Here is a 19,190-nt window from a genome sequence, read left to right on the forward strand (position 1 = left end):
AACAGGGATTAAAAAGCCAGAAAGGGGTTACCTTATCAGATAACTGCACTTCGGAATAAACTGTGTTCACCAGCTCTTCCTTGGAGGGGAGCACCTGTAAAACATGCATCTTCCCCTCAGTGAGGGAGCCCAGGCCCAATCTTCCAAGTCCCTCTTCCTAATTCTGCCTCTACCCACTGTCCCTCCCTAGTCTCACATTTACTAGGTGGCCTCCCCCTTGGCCTCAGTTCTGGTTCCATTCAACTCTGGAGAGGATTAGGATCAGGAAGGGATGAGGTGGGGGCTAATGGGTAGCAGCTGGGCAGGGTCTCGGCGGTGAAAAACCTCAGAGGCCAAGAGGGGGACCCACGGTTCAGGCCAAATCCTGCTCAGTCAGGATTTTATCTTTCCATGGGCTCTATGGATCCGGCGGCCCTATCAGTCCAAACACAGCGCTAGACTGACCAGGCAGACCTCAGTTTCCCCCTTGATTCCTTGCAGACTTCAAGGAAGCAGGCTGGTGGGGACACAAGAGAAGGTGATCCCGGGTGGAGAGGAGGGAGGGCAGGTAGGGAAAGGGCGGGTGGGAAGAGGAGTGTGGGACAGTGATTCTGAGTCTGAGGAAAGCAAGCCGCTGCTGCTAGACCAGGAGGGGCATTCGAGGGAACTTCTCTGTCAGTTCTGCAGCCTCGGAGCTCCCTTAGCAACCTGCTCACCTCGTTGGTAGTCCCATGGCAGCCCTCGCCTCACACCAGGAGCTCCTCTGTTGTGTGGCCCCTCTAGGGGGCGCCTTACTCCTAGTCATGGCTCGTCTAACCTGGAGCCAGGCCCACTGTGGGGCGCTCAGGGCCTCAGCCCGTGGAGGCTGCCATGGGGTGACAGTGGGTCACATTCCTGTCCTCATAGAAAGATCCGTGGCATCACTTCCCTGACATGGCATTCCTGGTTGGACCCTCCAGACTCTTGGCCGTGGCTACTTTCTAGACAACAACAGGCAGAGGGCAATGGCTGACCGTCACTCCCCGTCGTGGAGATGGTGGCACAGGGGTGTCCATGAATAGCATCAGCTCACCTTGGACTGGAGGATTTCAGCATAAATTCTGGACTCTGCTGGCCGGGTGTCCCTTGAAGCCATGACATATGTGTATGTGGTTTTCTTTGAGGCCGCATCTGTCTCACAAATACATACAGATCCACAGTCTGTGAAAGGTGGGTTTTTTTTAGAGATGATCTATTCCAATGTTCTCTTTTTAAGATGAAAAAAGGAAGCCACCAGGGGTTAAATGGCTCCCATCCTTTGAGATGGATGCTTGGATCCTCCGAATGTCTCAGGAGGCACCTGGCTGAGGCCTCAAGCACAGCTCAGTGGGAATTCTCTTCTACTCTAGAGTCCAGATTAGGCCAAAGAGAATTTCCCTACCCTTCCCTGTGTGGGCCGTCAAAGGAAGCTCTTCCACCCAGGATCTCCCTGCGTCTCTCTGACATTTACCACTGACTGTCTGTCTTGCATGGCTAGTTGACTTTCCATGTCACAGTCTTAGTTTTTTAACTTGATTGATTCTCTCTAGGTATACACAGTTTCGCATTCTTTTGGTGCAGACCTTGCTGTAACCATCTCAATGTTAAGCACACAGTGGATGTTCCACGAGCATTTATTGCTTGTTTGATTGAGTCACAGTTTGTCTTTGTTTTTGAGACAGGGTCTCTCACTCTGTCACCCACGTTGGAGTGCAGTGGTGCACTCATGGCTCACTGCAACCTCTGCCTTCCAGACTCAAGCAATCCTCCCACCTCAGCCTCCTGAGTAGCTGGGGCTACAGGTATGTGCCACCACACCCAGCAAATTTTTGTATTTTTGATAGATACATGGTTTCACCATGTTGCCCAGATTGGTCTTGAACTCTTGAGCTCAGCCCATCCACCTGCCTTGATCTCCCAAAGTGCTGGGATTGCAGGCATGAGCCATGGCACCGGCCATCCATACAGTGAATATACATTTATTAAGCTCCTTCTATGTGCCAGGCTCTGTGTGAGGCCCCAAAGAAGAAAAGCCAGTAGGTAAGTCTTTACTTTTAAGAATGTATGGACTAGAAGAGACATTCACGTCAGCGTACTCCTTTGCTTTTGTACTAACACAGAACATTTTAGAGTCAAGGTGAAAAAAGACGACCAGAATTTTGGGCCTTCATAATCCAGGGCACCAAATAGCAGGTCTGAGCTGAGCAGTATTACAGAGCTCCAACATTCAGAGTTTAGTCCTGTCCCAGTCCCTGCCTCATATTTGGTGAATATGAGACAAACTGAATGCTCTCTCTTTTCTCATTTATAGATGCAGAGAATAGCCCCTTTCTCTTCCCAAAAGCCAGTGAGGGATTGAAGACAGATATCTCTTTGCAGGACCTTGCAGATCACCTGTGGCTCAAGCAGGCTGTGAATTCTCCCCACGGTGAGGCCATTTGAGTATGACAGATGTCACAAATCCCTTCCCCCTAGAACGCCTCCTCGGTACCATGCCTCAGGCCCATGAGTTATCTGTATACTAGCTAACATTTACCAAGTGCTTACTATGTATTGGGAATTGGGCAAAGTACTTTATATTTCTAATTCCATTTCATTCACTTAATAAGTATATGCAGCACACCTTATTACTGTGAATATTTTACAACTGAGTAAATGGAAGCTTACAGTGATAAAATAACTGGTAGCTAACAAATGGTCAAGCTGAGACTTCCTCCCCCAGACTGACTGGGAGTGAAACATGTCTTGGGCGGACATGGCATGTGGGTGAATAGGAGGGTGTAATGATTCCTTGGGGTTCTAAGATTAGGTTTTCTGAGTTGGGAGTGGCACAACTACAGAATGATCCGGAGGGATTCAGAGGGATCTAGTGACAACCAGGGAATACAGAATTAGAACATGTTTCTCAATGACTCTTCAATGGTCATTATCAAAATACAATGAAATTGGAAGTGACCCTGGAGATCCTCTAGTCCAAACATTTCACATGGGAGGACACTGAGCTGGAGAGGTGAACATACTTGTCCAAGGAAGCACAGCTTGTTCATGTAGGTACTAAACTAGAACCCATGTTCTGGGCCCACAAGATACTGGTGTTCACAGGAATGGATTCTGAAGACCATTCGGGGTAATGTCACACCATCCTCAGAGCCTTCATTCTGGGAGGTGGTGGGGTGGGGATTGGAGGAAGACTGATTGCCTGGAACAACAGACCTCTCTGCAGCACCTTGGATAAATGGCTTCAGTCCTGGGAAGAAAGAAGGTGAGTTTCCACATTTTACCTTCTGGGAAAATCCTACCTTGTCTCCTCTTGTACAAACGGAACAAAAACACTGAAGACAGAATGAGAACAAGCAGAAAGAATATAGCCAGCACGCTCAGCAAACTGGTGTGGTGAGTACGGAAGCTCATTGGGATATCTGAAAATAGAAGATGCAGTGAGTCTTGATTCTCAGGAACGAGGCCCAAGAGGCTGGACAGGTTTGTCCACAGTGAGGGGAATTATGAAAACTGGGCGCCCTCCAAAGGGGTGCCAAAGCTCCTAGGGAAACTAAACTTTCAGCTATTAAAAGCCAGGATGAGAAACTGGATCAGAGAGTTGAGCAGGGGTTGCCACAGAACACCCAGACATGTCTAGCATCTCTCAGAAGGCTTTGGCCCCTTTCCCAGTGGGCTACTTGAGAGGTCGTGGCCCCAGAACTAGGCCAAACATAAAGGAAACACATTTCTCTAGAGAATGTGGCCCACATTCAGATCTTGCAGCTCCTCAGAGTGATCGCTGGGACTCACCAGGAGAGAAGAACAGAGCTGGTTACCTGCACAGAGCTGCTGGGCAGAGATGGAGTCAGAATTGTTGCTGACAGGGTTCTGGGCTGTACACGTGTAAGTCAGCTCTTGGTCCTTAGGAGTCCGGAAGATTTGAAGGACATCACCCTCTTTTCCCAGGGGACTCCATCTGTATGTCACATTATTTTCTTCTTTCTCCACAGAGCATGTCAGTGTGACATTACAGGTGCTGTTCACAGATGTTATTAAACTCTGTGTAATTTTTGGTTTCCCAAGCCGACCTAGGAGGGGCAGACACATGAGCCGGTTGTGAGCTGGAGCTGGCTTGTACTAGTTTGTGGGAGCCAATTGTTAAATTCTCAGAAATTTTGCAAGCTATCATTAAAAATTAAATTATAAAAACTTAAATAAATTCTGTTAAAAATAAAGGTAGTAAATACTCAAAACTGATCATTTTCTAATCCTTTTTTGACTTTTTCTTACTGTCTATGCTGTTGAAATTGTATCTATTGTATCTGTCCTTTGTCAGTGGAGAACCTGTGGGCATGTCTTTCTAACTCTGCATGTCTTAAAATCAGCCATGGTGGGAGTACTTACCCCATAGAAATTGGCAATTGCTATAAACTAGGTCTTGATTTGCTGTTTTGATGATTGTTTCTGTAGACTTAAAATAGCAATGGAGGAATGCAGATTAAACTTAATAGTGTGTAATATCTGTAGCCATTATATTGTGAATAGCACAAAAAATAGGAAGTATTCTTTTGGTATTTGAAAACCATTATTCAATTCAGCAAAAAAGTTACTCGTGTCATTGATAAACGAATGAAGCTAGGCCAAACATGAAGGAAGCACATTTCTCTAGAGAATCTGGCCCATGTCTTTGTTGAATAACTTTTTTCTTATTATTTAACTTAAATGAAAATATCAACCAATGTTGGTATTAAAACCATACTCATGGCCGGGAGCGGTGGCTCAAGCCTGTAATCCCAGCACTTTGGGAGGCCGAGGCAGGTGGATCACGAAGTCAAGAGATCGAGACCATCCCGGTCAACATGGTGAAACCCCGTCTCTACTAAAAATAAAAAAAAAAATTAGCTGGGCATGGTGGTGCGTGCCTGTAATCCCAGCTCCTCAGGAGGCTGAGGCAGGAGAATTGCTTGAACCCAGGAGGCAGAGGTTGCAGTGAGCCAGGATCGTACCATTGCACTCCAGCCTGGGTAACAAGAGGGAAACTCTGTCTCAAAAACAAAACAAAACAAAAAAACCTATACTCATATATCAACTACAACTATAGGCTGCTTAGGTATATAAGTGCTTAGCAAAGTCAGTGAAAGCATTCTGTGAGAATAATTGGAATTTATCTTCTAGTGCCCTCTCGGCAAAATAAATTCTTTATGAAATTTAAAATGAAGACTATTATATATTTTATTATCATTAATGAAACTGTGTGCTACACATTTTTCAAGTCAATAAAATTTATACTAAAGATAAATTGTATCTATATATGAATACACACACCCAGTCAAGAACCAATTGAACACTTATCAGCATACAGCTGCATGAAATTATCTTTAAACATGTTTTTCTTTCTGTTTTCTGGTGTTTGCATATTTTCTTAATTTTTTTTCAAACTATCCATGGTGGAAAGCTATAACTTCTTTAAAAGTCCATTAAAACAAATTGCCCATGGTCATACAGTTGTCAAAGTATGTCTAATTCCAACATTAATGTTCTTTCCACTGTGCTGTCCATCTGGATAAAATCTGATTCAGTCATCTTGTATTAACTGAACATTCACAATTGCTATGCACTGAGAAACCTGGGAATAGTACTATTCATTCATTCTTTTTCAACAAATATTTCTGGAGCATCCACTATGTACCTGATGACATAGGTGCTGGGAATACAGTGATAAACAATAGTCCCTGCCTTTATGGAACTTGCAATGTAGTTGGTGACCTGTCTACCTGCATTGCATCTGTTGCAACATGGATTAGCCACATTTCTGTGTTTTTCTGCTACGAGGCACATGAACAGTGAAATCTTTGAGAAATAGCCAGATGTTCTCTATGCTAGAAACTAGTGTTGCCCAATAGAAATGTAATGTAAGTCACTCATTTAATTTTAAATTTTCTAATAATCACATTTCAAAAGTAAAAACAAGCAGGTAATATTAATTTACATTATGCATTGTACTTAACCCAATATAACAAAAATTTCATTTCCCTAATATGAAAATTATTGGGAGGAGGGGTGGCTGCTATCTCTGCCATTCACTGGCTTCAGCCATTCCAGCCTGCCAGCTTTGGAGAGTTCAAATGATCCAGAGGTGAAAGGATCCCCTACAACGCAGCACAGCTGCTTTGCCAGATCATGGCCGGACTGCTTCTTTAAGGGGAACCCCATCCATTACTTCTCACTGGGTGGGACCTCCCCGCAGGGACTTCAGCCACTCCAACCAAGGTTATACAGACAACGCTTCAAACTCTTCCTAAGACAGAGCTGTGGGGAGAGGTGGCCACCATCTCTTCCATTCAGTCAACTCAGCTGTTCCAGCTTGCCAGCTTTGGAGAGTCCAGAGAGTCTGGAGAAGGAAGGGACCCTCCAATGTAGCACACCTGCTCAACCAAAAAGCAGCCAGACTTCTTTAAGTAGGTCCCTGATCCCATTCCTCCTGACTGGGTAAGACCTCCCAACAGGGGTCCCTAGCCACCTCCTACAGGTGCATTTGGGCTGGAAACATGTCAGTACACCCCTGAGACAGAGCTTCTAGAAAAAGGAGCAGGCTGCCATTTTTTGCTGTTTTGCAGGCTTCACTGGTGATACCTCCAGGTACAGGAAGAACTGAGGCAATTAAGGTCTGGAGTGGACCCTCAGCAAACTGCAACAGCCCCACAGAAGTGTGGCCTGACTATTGAAAGAAAAACAAACAGAAGACAACAGCATCAACAAAAAAGACCTCACAAAAAACCCATTTGAAAGTCAGTGACCTCAAAGATCAAAAGTAGATAAGCACACAAAGATAATAAAGAGTCAATGCAAAAATGCTGACAACTCAAAAAGCCAGGGTGCGTCTTCTTCTGTAAATGACTATAATATGTCTCCAGCAAAAGCACAGAACTGGGCTGAAGTTGAGATGGCTGAACTGACAGAAGTAGGCTTCAGAAGTTGGGTAATAAACTTTGCTGAGCTAAAGGAGCATGTTCTAATGCAATACAAAGAAGCTAAGAATTATAATAAGACAATACAGGAGCTGATAGGCAGAATGGCCAGTTAAGAGAGGAACATAACCAATCTGATGGAGCTGAAAACCACCACACAAGATATTGATCACAAATATCAATAGCAGAATAGACCAAGTGGAGGAAAGAATCATAGAGCTTAAAGACTATCTTTCTGTAATAAGACAGGCAGATAAGAGGACAGAAAAAAGAATGAAAAGGAATGAACAAAACCTCCAAGAAATATGGAGAATAGGTAGCAGCCACTACAAAAACGCACTGAAGTATGCAGACCAGAGACACTATGAAGCAATGACATAAACAAGTCTGCAAAATAACCAGCTAGTATATTGTTGGGATCCACTCAGGTGGCTGGCAAAATATTAAGGGAAATATTAGGGAAGTTATAGATTATAGTCTCAAACCCTCTGGAAGGCTGAAAGCTTTTAATGAGACTGGCTGAAGGCAACCAGTTCTTACTTTAAAGCATTAAGTCATAGGGTAAAGATTAGGGTAATAGAAGCTTCCTCAGGTAAGTCTGTTTACCCGATTCCTTTGTCCCTACTCTAATTTGTTTACTCATGTAAACTGTGTGCTGGATGGTCCTCTCAGGGTGCAGTCAAAGGGGAATTACCCATTAGTGGTGTTTATTCTGGGCCCCAGAACCAAGACCTTTTATCATTAATAAAACCACTCTTTTAACCATGTTAATTATCCACAAGCATGTTGAGTTAAAACCTCTATTGTTAAATTGATACTGAATAAATGTGAGGAGGAACAGGGAGTGGGGGTCAGTTAGCTGCAGTCACCCTCTGAGATCAGCTGATGACCATCCCTAGCCCAACTCTTACACTGTACTCTGGTGTGTGAGAGTGTATTTATTCATCTCTCAGAGTCAGGGTCTGCAGGACAGACCTCCACAGGTGGTGATCAGCGTCTCATGTGGTGACCCCGACATGATACTTGTCACAGCTGGCACCTGAACAGAGACCCACTGATGTGACCAATGCCAGCTGATGCCCCAGTGTGAGGAGAACTGATGTGATCAATGCCACAGCTGGTGTCCCTGTTTGGGTACCAGCTGTGATGAGTATCACATCAGGGTCTCCACCTGAGACATTGATCACCACCTGCAGAGGTCTGTCCTGCAGACCCTGGCTCAGTGATGGATGAATAAATACAGCCTCATACACCAGAGTAGAGTGTAAGAGTCGGGCTAGGGATGGGCGTCAGCTGCTTTAGGTAAAGAGACCAAACGTACAACCGATTGGGGTATCTGAAAGAGGCGGGGAGAATGGAACCAAGTTGGAACACATACTTCAAGATGTTATCCAGGAGAACTTCCCCAGCCTAGCAAGACAGGTCAATATTCAGACTCAGGAAACTAAGAGAACAAAAGTGAGATATTCCATGAGAAGATCAACCCCAGTACACGTAATCATTAGATTCTCCAAGGTGGAAATGAAAGAAAAAATGTTAAGGGCAATGAGGGAGAAAGGCCACGTCACTTACAAAGAGAAGCACATAAGACTAAAAGTGGACCTCTCAGTAAAAACTCTACAGGCCAGAAGAGATTTGGGGGCCAATATTCAACATTATTAAAGAAAAACATTTTCAACCCAGAATTTCATATCTGGCCAAACTAAGCTTCATAAGTGAAGAAGAAATAAAATCCTTTTCAGACAAGCAAATGCTGAAGGAATTTGCTACCAGCAGTCCTGCCTTGCAAGAATTTCTGAAGGAAGCACTAAATGTGGAAAGGGAAAACAGGTAGCAGCCACTACAAAAACGCATTGAAGTATGCAGACCAGTGACATGACGCACAGCAACATAAACAAGTCTGCAAAATAACCAGCTGGTATCACGATGACAGGATCAAATTCACACATAACAATACTAAACTGAAGTATAAATGGGCTAAATGCCCCCAGTTAAAAAACACAGAATGGCACAGTGGTACGCTGAGATCCATCAGTACGCTGTCATCAAGAGACCCATCTCACATGCAAAGACACACATAGGCTCAAAATAAAGGAATAGGAAAAAATTTACCAAGCAAATGGAAAACAGAAAAAAGCAGGGGCTGAAATCCTGGTTTCTGACAAAATAGAGTTTCAAACAACAAAGATTAAAAAAAAAAGACAAAGAAGGGCATTACAAAATGGTAAAGGGTTCATTTAATTCAACAAAAAGACCTAACTATCCTAAATACATATGCACAATACAGAAGCACCCAAATCCATAAAGTGAGTTCTTAGAGATATACAAAAAGACTTAGGCTCCTACACAATAATGATAGGAGAGTTAAACACTCTACTGACCATATTAGACCACTGAGACAGAAAATTGACCAAGATATTCAGAACCTAAACTCAGCTCTGGATCAAGTGGACCTGATAGATATCTACAGAACTCTCCACCCAAATTCAACAGAATATATATTCTTTTCAACACCACATGCACTTAATCCTAAAGTTGATCACATAATTGGAAGCAAAACACTCTTCAACAAATGCAAAAGACCTGAAATTATTCAGGAAAACAGTTTCTCAGATCATAGTACAATCAAATTAGACCTAAAAATTAAGAAATTCACTCATAACCACACAACTGTAGGGAAATTGAACAACCTGGTCCTGAATGACTCTTGGGTAAACAATGAAATTAAGAGAGAAATCAAGTTCTTTGAAACTAATGAGAACAAAGAGACGAGGTATCAGAATCTGCAAGGCAGCTAAAGGAGTGTTAAGAGGGAAACTTAACGGCACTAAATGCCCACATCAAAAAGCTAGAAACATCTCAAGTTAACGACCTAACATCACAACTAAAAACACTATAGAACCAAGAGCAAACAAACCCCAAAGCTAGCAGAAGACAAGAAATAGCCAAGATCAGGGGTGAACTGAAGGAGATAGAGACACAAAAAATCCTTCCAAAAATCAACAAATCCAGAAGTTGTTTTTTTGAAAAAATTAAAAAATAGACTGCTAGCTAGACTAATAAAGGAGAAAAGAGACAAGAATCAAATAAACAATAAAAGTGATAAAGGGAATATCATCACTGACCCTAAGGAAATATAAACAACCATCAGAAAATACTGTAAATATCTCTATGCACATACAGTAGAAAATCTAGAAGAAATGGATAAATTCCTGGACACATACACCCTCCCAAGACTGAAACAGGAAGAAGTTGAATTTTTGAACAAACCAATAACAAATTCTGAAATTAAGGCAGTAATAAATAGCCTACCAACTAAAAAAAAAAAAACCCCAGGACCAGAGAGATTCACAGCTGAGTTCTACCAGAGGTCTAAAGAAGAGCTGGCATCATTTCTACTGAAACTATTGAAAAAGAGGGACTCCTGTCTAACTCATTCTGAGGCCAGCATCATTCTGAGACCAAAACCTGGTAGAGATACAACAACAAAAAAAGAGAAACTTCAGGCCAATATCCTTGATAAACATTGATGCAAAAATCCTCAATGAAATGCTGGCAAACCAAAACCAGCAGTACATCAAAAAGCTTATATACCACCATCAAGTTGGCTTCATCCCCAGGATGCAAGTTTGGTTCAACATATGCCAACCATAAGTGTGATTCATCACATAAATAGTACTAAAGACAAAAACCACAGAGTATCTCAACAGAGGCAGAAAAGGCCTTCGATAAAATTCAACATCCCTTCATATTAAACACTCTCAATAAATAGGTATTGAAAGAACATACCTCAAAATATTAAGAGCCTTATATGACAAACCCACACCCAATATCATTCTGAATGGGCAAAAGCAGGAAACAGTCCCTGTGAAAACCAGCACAAGACAATGCCCTCTTTCACCACTCCTGTTCAACATAGTATTGGAAGTTCTGGCAAGAGCAATCAGGCAAGAGAAAGAAATAAAGGGTATTCAAACAGGGAGAGAGGAAGTCAAAATGTCTCTGTCCGCAGAAAACATGATCCTATATTTAGAACACCCCATTGACTCAGGCCAAAAGCTTCTTAAGCTGCTAAGCAATTTCAGCAATCCTCAGGATACAAAATCAGTGTGCAAAAATCACTAGCATTCCTATACACCAACAGATAAGCAGAGAGCCAAATCTGAATGAACTCCCATTCACAACTGCTACAAAAAGATTGGTATACCTAGGAATACAGCTAACAAGGGAAGCAAACGACCTCTTCAAGGGCAACTACAAACAACTGCTCAAAGAAATCAGAGAGGACACAAATAAGTGAAGAAACATTCAATGCTCATGAATAGGAAGAATCAATATTGTGAAATGGCCATACTGCCCAAACTAATTTATAAATTCAATGCTACTCCTATTAGACTACCATTACCATTCTTCATAGAATTAGAAAAAACCACTTTAAAATTTATATGGAATGAAAAAAGAGCCCGAATAGCCAAGACAGTTCTAAGCAAAAAGAATAAAGCTGGAGGCATCACACTATCCAACTTCAAACTATACTACAAGACTACAGTAACAAAAACAGCAGGGTACTGGTACAAAAACAGACACATAGACCAGTGGAACAGAATCAAGAATTCAAAAGTAAGACCACACATCTGCAATTATCTGACCTTTAACAACTCTGACAAAAACAGTGGGAAAAGGATTCCCTCTTTAATAAACTGTGCAGAGAGAACTGGCTAGCCATGTGCAGAAAATTTAAACTAGACCACTTCCTTACACCTTATACAAAATTTAACTCAAGGTGGATTAAAGATTTAGATATGAAGCCCCAAACTATAAAACTCCTATAAGAAAATCTGGGCAATACATTCAAGACAGAGGCATGGGCAAAGATTTCATGATGAAAATGTCAAAAGCGATTGCAACAAAAGCAACAGTTGACAAATGGGATCTGATTAAACTAAAGAGCTTCTACACAGCAAAAGAAACTATCATCAGAGTGGACAGATGACTTACAGAATGGGAGAAAATGTTTGCAATCTATCAATCTGACAAAGGTCTAATATCTAGAGTCCACAAGGAACTTAAACAAATGTTTAAGGAAAAAACAAACAAAAAAACAAACAGCCCCATTAAAAAGTGGCCAAAAAACATGAACAGACACTTCCCAAAAGAAGACATTCATGCAGCCAACAAACAAGTGAAAAAAAGCTCAACATCACTGATGATTAGAGAAATGCAAATCAAAACCACTATGAGATACTATCTCAGGCCAGTCAGAATGGCAATTATTAATAAAGTCAAGAAATAACTGATGCTGGCAAGGTTGCAGAGAAAAAGAAATGCTTTTACAGTGTTGGTGGGAGTGTAAATTAGTTCAATCATTATGGAAGACAGTGTGGTCATTCCTTAGAAACCTAGAGGCAGAAATACCATTTGTTAGAGCAAACCCATGATTGGATATATACTCAAAAGAATATAAATCATTGTATTATAAAGATACATGCACATATATGTTCATTGCAGCACTATTCACAATAGCTAAGACATGGAATCAATCCAAATGCCCATCAATGATAGATTGGGTAAAGAAAATGTGGTATATATACACTATGGAATACTATGCAGCCATAAAAAGGAGCAAGATTATGTCCTTTTCAGGGACATGGATGGAGTTGGAAGCCATCATCCTCAGCAAACTAATGCAGGAACAGAAAACCAAACACCGCATGTCTCATTTATAGGTGGGACGTGAATGATGAGAACACATGGACACATGGAGGGCCACAACACACACTGGGGCCTGTTGTAGAGGGGCTGGGGGAGAGAGAGGATCAGGAAGGCTAGCTAATGGATGTTGGTCTTAATACCTAGGTGATGGGATGATCCGTGCAGCAAACCACCACGGCACATGTTTACCAATGTAACAAACCTTCCCATCCTGCACATGTATCCCTGAACTTAAAAATTAAAGAAAAACAAGAAAACAATTGAGATATTTTATATTCTTTTTTGGGTGCTAAGATTTCAAGATCCGGTATGAATTTTACACCTACAGCACATCACAATTTGAACTCACCACATTTCAGATGCTCAAGAGCTGCATATGGCTAGGGGCTACCATACTGAATGGGATATCTCTATATCTGTGCTTCTCAAACTTTGGCACAGATGGGAATAATCCAGAGACAATACTAAACACAGATTCCTGGACTTCATTCATTCACGAAGGTCAGGGGCAGGACCTGAACATTTGCATTTCCAAAAAGCTCCCAGTTGATGCTGATGCGGCCAGTCCACAGACCACACTTGGGATAGTTAGCACAACAAAGCACTCATATCTCCTAGTGAATGGTGGCAATTACAATGACGATAACAAATAGTTCTCGTATTTTACCTTTCAAAAGCACTTTGCATCAGCTACTAGAGAAATTCAAATTAAACCCAAACGGAGTTACCACTGCACACCCATCAGAATGGCCAAAATAAAGAGTAATAACACCAAATGCTAGTGAGGATGTAAAGAAACTGCATCACTCATACATTCCTGGGAGAATGGCAAATTGAAAATAGTTTGCCCATTTCTTTTAAAACTGTAAACAGATTTATCATATGATTATATTCTTGAGCATTTATCCCAGAGAAATAAAAACTTATTTCATGCAGAAATGTGTACACATATATTCATAGCATTTTTATTTGTAATAGCCCCAAACTGGAAATGTTCCTCAAGAGGTGAATGGCTGAACAAACTAGTGTATCCATACCAGGGAATACTATCTCACAATAAAAAGGCATAAACTATTCATACGCACAAGAGTTTGGGTGAATCTCAGTGACATCACGCTAAATGAAAACCATCCGACCTCAAAAAGGTAAATCCTCATTCCATCTACATAACATTTGTGAAATAACATAGTTGTAGATAGGAACAAAGTAGTGTTTTTCAGGGATTGAGGAAGGGAACGACGGAGGTGTGGCCATAAAGGGAGAGCATGAGGGAATCTTGTGATGGTTAATCTTGGTTATGGTGGTGGTCACACAAACTGCCCATGTGATTAAATCATACAGAGGTACACGCATGCTCACACATAAATGAATGCATGCCTAAGTGGTGAAACCAAAATAGCTCTATAGATTGTGCTAATGTCAATTTCCTGTTTTTGATATCGTGCTGTAGTTATGCAAGGTGTTAACACAGGGTGAAGGGTACACAGAACCTCCCTGTATATTTATTTGTACCTTCTTTGCATCTATCATTATCTCAAAATACAAAGTTTTTTTTAAAGCACTTTGCATATGCTGTCTCACTTGATCCTCATGATAACTCTGGGAAGTGAGTAGTATGATCACTAACAGCATGCAAAAAAGAAAATCAAGGCCCAGGGGACCAACTGCTGATGGAAGATTACATAGTTAAACACTGGCAAAGCCAGGACTGAGGTAAGACTACATCCTTTCACAAATATTGATATATTAATAGATAAGTATTAATAGGTATGAAAAAATTTAGGGGACCCAATTATCAGAAACGTAGATGTGCTTCAGATAGTAAATTTGCAAAGTATAAATAAAACACAAGCCCTCCATCTTCCCATGACTTACGATAGACTTGCAGGTTGTAGTGCTTGGTGATGGTGTAGGGAGCAGTCTCTGTATTTATATCTGCTTTGTAGTCTCCTGCATCTTCCATCCTCAGATCGCTAATGATCAGGTTGCAGCTTGGATCTAAGACATGTATCCGATCATAATAATTTCTGTGGGTCACAGTGACTGTGGGTGCTATTTCTGAGTCTCCTGGTTTCACAACAGCAACAGATGTTTCAGAAGTCCAAGCAATGATTTTAACTTGCTGTGGTTCTTGGATATTTACAGGGAAAGTGACTGATTCTCCCAGAATCCCAATCACCGTGAAGATTTCTGAGTCTTCTCCAGCGGCTTCTGGCCCTGAGAACGCAAAAAGTAAACTGTAGCCATCTGACTGTTGCCCCTTTTACGGTTCCTAATCTTTCTAGCCTTGGAGCTCCCTGAGGTGTTGCCACAAATGCAGTTCATCCAGTTTCTTGAGGATGACCCCCCTTTTCTGGCATTCTACTCTAGGTGTATTTAGTATGTTATGACAACTACATTTTCTAAAGCATTCTCATTCAAAAACTAGGTTTCTCATTAGAGATCCATTTTATTAAAAATATTTTTACCAAGACTTATAGACTGAAAACTAGAAGGCATTTGAGAGGTGAAGGCCATAAGCCTCCATGAAGTCTAAGATATTAGGTGCATTCCTTTCCCAAGATCATATTGCCAAGTGCTGGAAGAGCTAGAACAAGAACCTGGAGTATCACGTCTGACGGACTCTTGGGTCATTGCTTTTTGTTTTCCTGTGATCTCTGCAAAAAGCAAGTAACAGTTTTGTCTCTTTTCCTGAAGATGTATCTTCAGGCAGAGAGTGCTTTGGAGGCTCTGGAGAAAATATTCCCCAAGTTGGTGATTTTGGGGGATCTTTTTCTGTTTACTTTTATATTCCTAATCTCTAGAAGAGTGCCTGACACATAGAAAGTGCTTAATAAATATTTGTGGAATTAATTGATAAAATTTACTCGTGTGTTTTCTAGACTCCCTTGGAACAACTTCTGAAGCAGCAAAGTTTGTTTATTCATTCATACCTTTGTGAATGAATGCATGTATTTATTCAAGATCAGTTTTGTTCCAGATACTATGGTGGGTATTTATTAAGTTAATTTACAATATAAGTGTTTGTTGGACATCTACTCTTTTAAACAACATACAAGGAGCTGGGAATACAACGGTGAGAAGCAGCAGCTGTAATTCTTGCTCTTTGGAACTTGCAGTCAGAGAAAGATACCAATGTTGATCAGATAATCATACAAAAAAATGTATAGACAAAAAATATCTAAGTATTATGGTGAGTTCAGAGATCAGCAAGAGGACTTGATCTGTTCTGGGAATCCAGGGAACATTTCCTAGTGAAAGCTGAAGGATCAATACTTTTAAAATGTAACATGGGAAGATGAAAAGCTTATTTTCTCTTCCCTTTTTCTCCTCTATCACTTTTGAAAATAAACTCATTTAATATGTAGTTTGTAAAATGAGAGACAATATAATTACAAGACATTATTTTTCTGCTCTTTCTCATCCTCTTCTTCATTATCATGCAATTCTCAATGAGTGCTCCTCAGTGAGAAACAGTGTTTGGGGCAAGCATGGATGATATTCAGTATATTTAATAACCAGTATGACATGGACCCTGACCAATCGGAAATGGCGTTAGCCATAAACAAATTAGTTGGGCGGTGCTGGTGTGTCTGGCTGCACGTAGGCTGTGATGACCATGGCATCAGTTTTCCACATAAGTTGGTTCAGGCTGACCCTAATGTTTATCCAAGTCTTGATATATGGAAGAATAAGGATCATAAAGTATACGAGTCACTTTAAATTGGCACAAAAATAAAGGGATTTCTTTTTTTTTTTTTTAATTGAGTCGGAGTTTCGCCCTTGTTACACAGGCCGGAGTGCAATGGCGCCATCTCAGCTCACTGCAACCTCCGCCTCCTGGGTTCAGGCAATTCTCCTGCCTCAGCCTCCTGAGTAGCTGGGATTACAGGCACGTGCCACCATGCCCAGCTAATTTTTTGTATTTTTAGTAGAGACGAGGTTTCACCATGTTGACCAGGATGGTCTCGATTTCTTGACCTCGTGATCCACCCTCCTCGGCCTCCCAAAGTGCTGGGATTACAGGCGAGAGCCACCGCGCCCGGCCAGATTTCTTAAGCTAATGGGGCTGTCTCACTAAGGTCGCCCCTACTCTTCAGCTCAGCAACCACTGAAAAAGCCCCGAGACAGGTTATGTAAACCTCTTTCCTTTCTGACCAACAGAGATTTTTTTCCTTAGGAGTAAAGTCCAGGACAAGACCTTAGGAATAGCTGGGGCTGGTTAAGTACAGAAGATGTAACAGGGAAGGGCAGGGAGTATGTGCGGTGGGAGTAGTTAGCGGATAATTGGGAACCCTTATCTGCAAACATTTGCTAAGTGCTAATTGTGTGTCAGATGCTGTGTTAGGGACGCATGGATGAACAGGACATCCCTGCAGCCATAGGAGTTCACAGCCCAGAAATAAGACAGATGTGGACACAAATGAAAGATAATACAACACTATGAGTACGAAATGGTAAGAGCACTAGAAATAAACCATTGCGGGGGGCGGTGGGTCAGAAAGAGGCTAATGCTACCTTTGGTGGTAGGAGTCACAGTTTGCCAAAATTCAAGAACATTAATTCTCCCCAGATAAACGGTTTTACTGGGCTGATGAGTTCTAGGAGAGAGGTGTTTGGAGTGTCCCAGCCTGAATCTCTGGATGTTCCAGGCAGGGGCATGCGATCTATTCAGCTGCACAGAACCCTGAGCTCAAAAGGATGCTGAACTGGACTTAACGCTGCATCGCTACCTTGAAATTCCACATGGTATTTAAACAAGGGCCCTCCATTTTCATTTTGCACTGGGCCTTGCAAAGGATCTAGCCAGCCCTGGTCCCAGATCTCCCATGTCTCGATTCTTTTTTGAAGTCAGGCCCTCGTGCTTAATTGCTTGCCACTTCGCTCTGTGGATTGAGATTAGGTGTGAGGAGATAGACAGAACATAGATTCCACAGACTCATAATTTTGGTGGATTCTCTCACTAAACCCCAGGAAGTAGGTAGGTAGATTGTTTAGGCTGAGACGTTAGGGCAGTTGAGCAGCCACGGTGGTTGGAGTGTGGTGCAGTTTTAAAAGTATGTCTCATCTCCTGTAGCAAGTCATTCAGGAAGTGTTGCTGGAGTATTTAAGGGCAATCAGGCGATGGAAGTGGTGGGTAGGCAAAGCTGGGGGAAGCTGTTATATGTGCGGCTGCTGTAATTGGTAAGAAAACTTTGCTTGCTGGAAAAGGCAAAGGGGTTGCACACGTTGAAGATGAAGATTCTGCCACCTTCAAACACTCCAACTGTGCTCTGAGAGAAGCAGCTGCAAAACCATTGCCTGCTGTGGAAAGACAGGGAGGCAGAAGGCGTAAGTGCAAGTACTTCTGTTTATGAGCTGCACAATCTTAACATGGTCACAAAACCTTTCTTTTCTTTTTTTTTTTTAAAGATGAAGTCTCACTGTCTCACTCTCTCACTGTCGTCCAGGCTGGAGTGCAGTGGAGTGATCTCAGCTCACTGCAACCTCCACCTCCTGGGTTCAGGCGATTCTCCTGCCTCAGCCTCCCGAGTATCTGGGATTACAGGTGCATGCCGTTACGCCCAGCTAAGTTTTCTATTTTTAGTAGAGATGGAGTTTCACCATGTTGGCCAGGCTTGTCTCGAACTCCTGACCTCAAATGATCTGCCCGCCTCAGCCTCCCAAAATGCTGGGATTACAGGCACGAGCCACCTCGCCTGGCCAGGTCACAAAACCTTTCTGATTATTCAGGAAATGACATAATACGAGCCTCAGTTTCTTCATCCATAGAATGAAAGTAGTAACTAAGGCACTTGCCCTATTTGGTGAGCAGCAAATGATGTAATGTGAGTAGAAGTACTTTGTTGATCATCAAGGCAAAATAAAAGTTATTTCTGGAGTTTATAATGATAACATTCATCATACCTTCTTTATCATCACCTTAACAGTTGGTACAAGCCCTTTGGGGCTACCCTAGGCCATCCTTATGATGCCTTGGTGATGCCAGGGCCATACTGGAGCATGCATCAGGAGCCATTTTTTAGGGCTAATTCAAGTAAAGACTGGAGGGACAGTTTTAGGTACCCTGGATAGACTTTATTCTGCTCTTAAAAGACTTTAAGATTTAAAAGAAAGAATCTCCATATCAATCAATTCCAATATTTATGTTTCTAGATGCTAAAGGGACTCTAATATTATATTACCACTGGAAGTGACCTTAGTAAAATCTAATTTTAGAGATAACTTGTGGCATAAAAACATCTTGAGGACTTAACACGAAATGCACTATGCTAGTCTGTGACAAAGACAGATTCTCTGCCTTTTTGGGGGAATTTGATACCCAATTAGGGAAATAAGACAGACAGACAGACACACACACACACACACACACACTCGAAATTGTCCTTTGCAATATGAGGTAGTGAATAATACATTCAAATGAATGGTAGAAACAGTGATTACAGTAGAAATTCTAGGAAGGGAAGGATCACCGAGCTGTAGTGGTTCGGAAAACTATCTCAAAGAATGTAGAATTGAGGAGGATTTTGAAAG

General features: G+C 41.9%; 1 protein-coding gene across 4 annotated transcripts in view; it reads right to left on the reverse strand.

Moving 5' to 3' along the window:
• The window catches only part of CD84 (CD84 molecule), a 37,829-nt gene that overhangs the window by 8,807 nt on the left and 9,832 nt on the right, over positions 1-19,190 (reverse strand). Inside the window, exons 2-6 of one of the 4 annotated variants that reach the window (XM_008984741.5) lie at positions 14,532-14,873; positions 3,813-4,064; positions 3,297-3,416; positions 1,052-1,149; positions 32-94 (exon numbers count right to left, since the gene is read on the reverse strand). In XM_008984741.5, coding sequence (XP_008982989.1) covers positions 32-94; positions 1,052-1,149; positions 3,297-3,416; positions 3,813-4,064; positions 14,532-14,873 — 875 coding nt within the window. Of the gene's footprint in view, positions 1-31; positions 95-1,051; positions 1,150-1,823; positions 3,245-3,296; positions 3,417-3,812; positions 4,065-14,531; positions 14,874-19,190 lie in introns of those variants that run through there. The other 3 variants (XM_054247672.2, XM_008984743.5, XM_035279432.3) reach the window with 3 other exon arrangements.

The sequence above is a fragment of the Callithrix jacchus genome, chromosome 18, assembly GCF_049354715.1.
Source record: "Callithrix jacchus isolate 240 chromosome 18, calJac240_pri, whole genome shotgun sequence".
NCBI classification, from domain to species: Eukaryota; Metazoa; Chordata; class Mammalia; order Primates; family Cebidae; genus Callithrix; species Callithrix jacchus.